A 5,890-nucleotide genomic window follows, 5' to 3' on the forward strand; every position below is an offset into this window, starting at 1 on the left:
GTTACACAGTTCATTTATTGTCCAATAAATTAAGTTTGTAATAACGACAATCTTGTATTATTCCTGACCCTGTTTTAATGTGAAGTAAACGGTGGAAGTTTGTTATAATATACAGTGTCTGTGTAATATTTAACGTCCTTAATGTATACATGTTAAGACCATTTGAAACACTGGCCCCAAAAAGTATTTAGACATTTGATAGATTATTAATACATTGTATTTAATAGCCGTTCTGAACATTACGCCGGCAAACGTGTTATACATAGATGTGTACGGGAAAGGAAGTTTTATAACATGGTGTTTCCGCTACACCTTGGAATGAGACGGTAGGCTATGAAACTACAAATCCCAGAATGCGCCTCACCGTCAGCCGGTGTAATCATCGATGGGTGTAATGTGCAGTCTGCCTGAAACTGAAAGGAAAGAGTGCAATTCAGAAGCAGTGGAATTAAGGGTCTGAAACCTTCAGGTTGGTGATATTTAAAGAGAACTTTCTCTAGAGCACCTTTCTGTTTTTCTTTACTTAATAGATTCAAACTAGCGTATGATATTTGACGGTTTGCAGGAGCGTGTGGGTGAAACTTGCGGATATGACAGGCAGCATTACTGAACGAGACAGAAGTTGCTGTGTGTTTGAGGAGTGACTTATGGAAATGTATACTGACACAGTCTATGGTTTTGACATATATTTCACAAAAACTTTCAGGCTAGAACTGTATACAGTATAGAAATCATGTATCCAACGTAATACATTAAAATTTCATGATATTAGTAAGCATAAATAGGCTACGATATGTAAAGCAGAAAACAGTTACTTATTAGTTTATATGTAAGACGTGTAGCTGACATATTTTTAAAACAACATCGAGTTTGAAGTTAAAATCTATATTTGATATAAGTGGTCGCTTTTTTCTTGTAGGTTAATCACCTTTTAGGCTTCACTAACTTTTAAATGGTCCTTGTGACAAATGAATTTAGAAGCCAAATATTCCATTCAGTTATTGCGGTTATGAAAACTCTATGCATATTAATTAGAAATTAATTTGCAAAGTTCTAAAATAGTGTAAAATAGTCTTTCAATAGTGTTAGCTGGAGTAGCATGTCACAACACATGTCAACTTCCCAAATACATTTAAAGTCAGGTGTTCACGTCTCTTTCAGGTGCATCATGTGGGCACGTGTGGGTTTGATGGGTTCTGTGGCCCTCGGGTCAATGTTCTGGTCTCAAAAGAATAAGACTGAAACCTCGCCATACGAGCTTAAATTAATTCAAGTTTTATTCAGACATGGAGCGAGAACACCACTGAAATCTACACCAGATGTTTTGGAGGTAAGAAGGCTGACTAGTGTCAATGGCCAAAGTTTCACCATATTCAATTATTTTTTGTGACTTAAAAACAGTTAGGTTAAAAAGATGATTATTTTTTTTAAATAATAACAGTAATTCAAAAGTAGTACAAAAAAGAGGGTAGAGGAAATACAAAAGAATCTAGAGAATGCACAAATGTGGCATTTATTCTTAATTGTTTAAACGTCATTTGTCAATTTTAACATACTCCCAGACAGTGGCACTGTCATATGTCTGTAATAGTCCACATGTTGATGCCAATTATATCCAGTATGACGCATGGTTTCTGCACCACTAGGCACAATGGGTCCCTCAGCTACTTGTAGCGCCTGCTCACACAGAAATAGACTATATGGTTACAGACCTGCAAGGGGGCCCCAGACCCCCAGCTCCTGTGGAGGACTGCTACAGAGCCAAAATACTGACAGTGAGTTTGTTTATGCATTTGTGCCACATTCTTGTACAATGTAGAGTGTTTTACACACAGTGTTAGAAAGGGCTCAGCCGGTGTTTTGCCTACTGAAAGGCAAATTTGGACCATATAAACAATCTAATTAGCAGGTTTTGTGATTCCTGTCCACACAAATATTAAAGAAATAGTTCACCCAAAAATGTACTCCCCCTCAGGCCGTCCAAGTTTGTTTCTTCATCGGAGCAGAGTTGGAGAAATTTAGCGAATTTTACTCACTAATGGATCCTCTGCAGTTGATGGGTGCCGTAAGAATGAGAGTCCAAACAGCTGATAAAAAAACCTAAATCCACTGTCATACTTGTTTAGAACGGTTTTGGAATGCTGTTGCTTGTAAATAGTGTTTGAACTATGCATATTTCTCTCCTGATTCAGACAAGATGACTTCTGATGTTAAGTTATGAAGTTCCTCTGAAGTTTGAGGTTAAAAACATCTTAATGATGGATTTGTTTCTTACAAACATGCAGCTTTTCATTTTACAAAACATTAATTGATGGACTGGAGTCATGTGGATGTGGATTACTTGGGAATTGTTGTGATGTTTTTATCAGCTGTTTGAATTTTGATGGCACCCATTCACTGTTGAGGATCCTTTGGTGAGCAAGTGTTATGCAAAATTTCTCCAAATTTTCAGGTGAAGAAACAAACTCATCTACTTCTTGGATGGCCTGAGGGTGAGTACAATTTAATTTTTAGGTGAACTATTCCTTTAATGTTACTCCAAACATTAACATTCTAGAGATTTGTGTGCTTTCAACTTAATGGGAACAGTTTGGCAATGCGCCTGTGCACAAAGCGAGGTCAAAAAAGAAAAAGGTTTATCAAGTCTGGTATAGAAGATCCTGATTGACCTGCAACAAAGCTCAGCTCTTTTGAGTGCATGTTTGGAATGGAGTGGATTGATGGTAAATGGCAGTTTCATACCAGACATGATGTAAACATACTTAACTGTGTTTAAATGAAAATTGTGCCAGGCTGTCATATTGAGAAAAAGAATGACTTCTGCTTCCATAGGGTGGAACTTATCCAGGTCAGCTGACCACGCTGGGCATGCAACAGCTGTACGATCTTGGAGTGAGGTTGCGAAAGAAATACATACAGGAAGAGCCCTTCCTCACACCTTCTTTCAATCCTAAAGAAGTTTAGTGAGTGCTGTTGACGATTCTTTATTTAAATATATTGTTCTGCACCATTTGTGCTACAGACAAGAATGCCACCCTAAACTGTCTTATTGAGGAGAAAACTCTTTACTATATGGTTCCATTTATTAACATTAGTTAACTACTACATTAATATGAACTAACAACAAAAAATACTTCAAAAGCATTTATTAATTTTAGTTTGTTCATTTCAACATTTACAATTACATTAATAAAATCAAAGGTTATATCTGTTAATGTTATTTAATGGACCTGAGCTAACATGAATTAACAATCAACAGTTTTATTTTTATAACTGAACGTTAACAAAGATGAATAAATTGTGCACCTTGAGGTTTTGACTCACCCTCATGTCATTCCAAACCCATAAGACTTTGGTTATTCTTTGAGACACAAATTGAGTTCATATTAAGCAATTGTATCTCTTCAAGACTCAGAATTTTCGTTTTTGGGTGAATTATCCCTTTAACTAACGTAACTAATTGGACCTTATTGTAGTTACCGAAAAATCAAATAAATTATCCTAATATACATGAATATGTTTATGGCTCTGAATTGCATCATTAATCTAAATGAGTAGGATGGAATTTCTGCCATTGATTTACAGCATTCGCTCTACCAACATTGGCCGCACCATTGAGTCGGCTAAGTGTTTGGTGGCAGGACTGTTCCAACAGGAACAAGCAGGTAAGGTGGCAGCTCAGCTACGCTTCTTTGTGTGATTTGGTTGAGTAATGGATGAGATGAGCATTACACAGTCTGTTTGATTTTCTCCCACTCTAAGGTGTTGTGTCCATCCTCACCGATAAGGCAGAGAATGAAATCCTCTATCCCAACTATCACGGATGCAAGCTGCTCAAGCGGCTCATTGGGTAAAACCTACTTTGATGATAAAACTTGCTACTTTGATAATAATGATGATGATAAACATTTATAGAGAACCATTCATACAGAAATGTAGCTCACAATGGAAAGTTAGTTGGAAAATATTAGTAGTAGTAGTCAGTGGCGGCTCGTGGGTTTTAAAATGGAGGAGGCACACTAATTGTATTGGTCTGGGATCCCTGCCGATTATTATTATTATAATTTGCTTAACCACTTTAAAATGGCTTTTTGGTTGCTTTTAGTCAGAAAACGTAAAGAATAATTGTGAATTTTATTAACATTAAATCGTCCTTCTCCCATTTTCACCTCAAAATTATGGGGAAGCTGTGCCTCCCCTGCCTCCCCCAACGAGCCGCCACTGGTAGTAGTTAAAAAAAATTATTCAAATTCAAGAATTGGAAGGAGATTTATCAACTCGTAAATGTTCCTAAATATTTAATCATCTTTTTAAAAAAAAATTAAATTTAGGTTTTGACATATTATTCTTTCCTGCTTAAACAATATTCTAATAATATACTTTAATATCAGAAATCATTAGACCAGTCCCATACTTTTGAATGGTAGTGTAAATGCCCCAACATGGCTTGTAATTGGTTTAACGCCATGTGTCTGTGTTTGACTTTTGTCCATCAAATGTAGTCATCGTTGGGGAGATTCGTCCACGCTTCCTGACATTGCTGCAGACCTACAGAGCATCCAGAGAGCCTTGGGGGTCGATCCTCATCAACATCTCGACTTCATCCTCATTAGAGATGACATGGTGGCGAGAGAGGTAAAGTGCTCGATACATTCTACAGATATATCCGAGTTGGCCTTGTTTATCAAATACAGTACTGTTCTATTATTGATCCTAGTCCCACGGCCTGCCGCTTCCTACTGCTCTGGAGAACTGGAGGAGTATTGTGGAGCAGAGAGCAGTAGATATGATATGTCACATCTATGAGCCCAGTAAGAGGTGAGGAGCCAGTGAATCCTGCAAAAGAGTCTTGAGAAGAGAATTTATATAGTTGCTTATGGTTTCAGGCCTCTGTAAAGATGTTTGTGCTTTTGTTTGACCTCAGGAAGAATTTACAGCTGTGCGTGGGGCCGCTTTTCCACATACTCCTTATCAACATAGAGGATAAAATCCAAGGCACAATCTCTAAACCAGACAGGTGTCTTCTTTTAGAACAACATATCTATTGTTTTGTCATTTAAAACCTGACTTCTTCGAATGTTTTGGTTAAAATATGCTTGTACAATCCATTTTTAAAAATTAAACTGAAGTGTCCACACTGTGCACCTCTCGACCCGCTTTCCAGACAGTAAATTTCATTTGCAAAACTTGAGAGGTGCTGCCCCACAGTGGCCAGACTCCGAGATAATGTGTGTAAAAGTCCAATTGCTGTTTGTGCTTATTAATATAGAAAGTTGTTCCTGTACTCTGTGCATGACACCACACTGATGCCATGTCTCATGGCTTTGGGGGTGTTTGACATGAAATGGCCACCGTATGCAGCTGACATCACACTGGAGCTATACCAGCATCGTCAAACTAACCAGCACTATGTTAAAGTGTCCTACATCGGCCAGGTAACACACACAGGAATCAGGGTGTAAAATGCTAAAAATGCTATATGTAGCTCAAATGTTTAAGGTCAGTATGATTTTTAAGTGTTTTTGGAAGAATTCTCTCTGCTAACCAAGGCTGCATTTATTTGATCAGAAATAGAGACGCAGTAATATTGTGAAATATTATTGCAATTTAAATGAACAGTTTTCTATTTTAATTTATTTTCAAATGTAATCCATTCCTGTGATGCAAAGCTGAATTTTCAGCAGCCATTACTCAAGTCTTCAGTGTCACATGATCCTTCAGAAATTATTCTAATTTGCTGATTAGGTGCATATTTCTTATTATTGTCAGTGTTGAATTATTAATTAATATTTGAATGTATTTTTTTTGTGGAAACTTTTTTTTTCCAAGTTACTTGATGAAAAGAACAGCATTTATTTTAAAAGTAAATAAAGGGGGGGGGGGGCCCCTA

General features: G+C 37.1%; 1 protein-coding gene across 1 annotated transcript in view; it reads left to right on the forward strand.

The window, feature by feature from the left end:
- The first annotated feature begins 375 nt into the window (after positions 1-375).
- The window catches only part of LOC107655526 (lysophosphatidic acid phosphatase type 6-like), an 8,347-nt gene continuing 2,832 nt past the window's right edge, over positions 376-5,890 (forward strand). Inside the window, exons 1-10 of the mRNA XM_016443041.1 lie at positions 376-469; positions 1,162-1,330; positions 1,647-1,775; positions 2,833-2,963; positions 3,586-3,665; positions 3,763-3,850; positions 4,503-4,635; positions 4,718-4,818; positions 4,925-5,017; positions 5,270-5,435. Coding sequence (XP_016298527.1) covers positions 1,169-1,330; positions 1,647-1,775; positions 2,833-2,963; positions 3,586-3,665; positions 3,763-3,850; positions 4,503-4,635; positions 4,718-4,818; positions 4,925-5,017; positions 5,270-5,435 — 1,083 coding nt within the window. The 5' untranslated portion in view covers positions 376-469; positions 1,162-1,168. The remainder of the gene's footprint in view (positions 470-1,161; positions 1,331-1,646; positions 1,776-2,832; positions 2,964-3,585; positions 3,666-3,762; positions 3,851-4,502; positions 4,636-4,717; positions 4,819-4,924; positions 5,018-5,269; positions 5,436-5,890) is intronic.

Source organism: Sinocyclocheilus anshuiensis, unplaced genomic scaffold, assembly GCF_001515605.1.
Source record: "Sinocyclocheilus anshuiensis isolate Anshui unplaced genomic scaffold, SAMN03320099.WGS_v1.1 scaffold1148, whole genome shotgun sequence".
NCBI classification, from domain to species: domain Eukaryota; kingdom Metazoa; phylum Chordata; class Actinopteri; order Cypriniformes; family Cyprinidae; genus Sinocyclocheilus; species Sinocyclocheilus anshuiensis.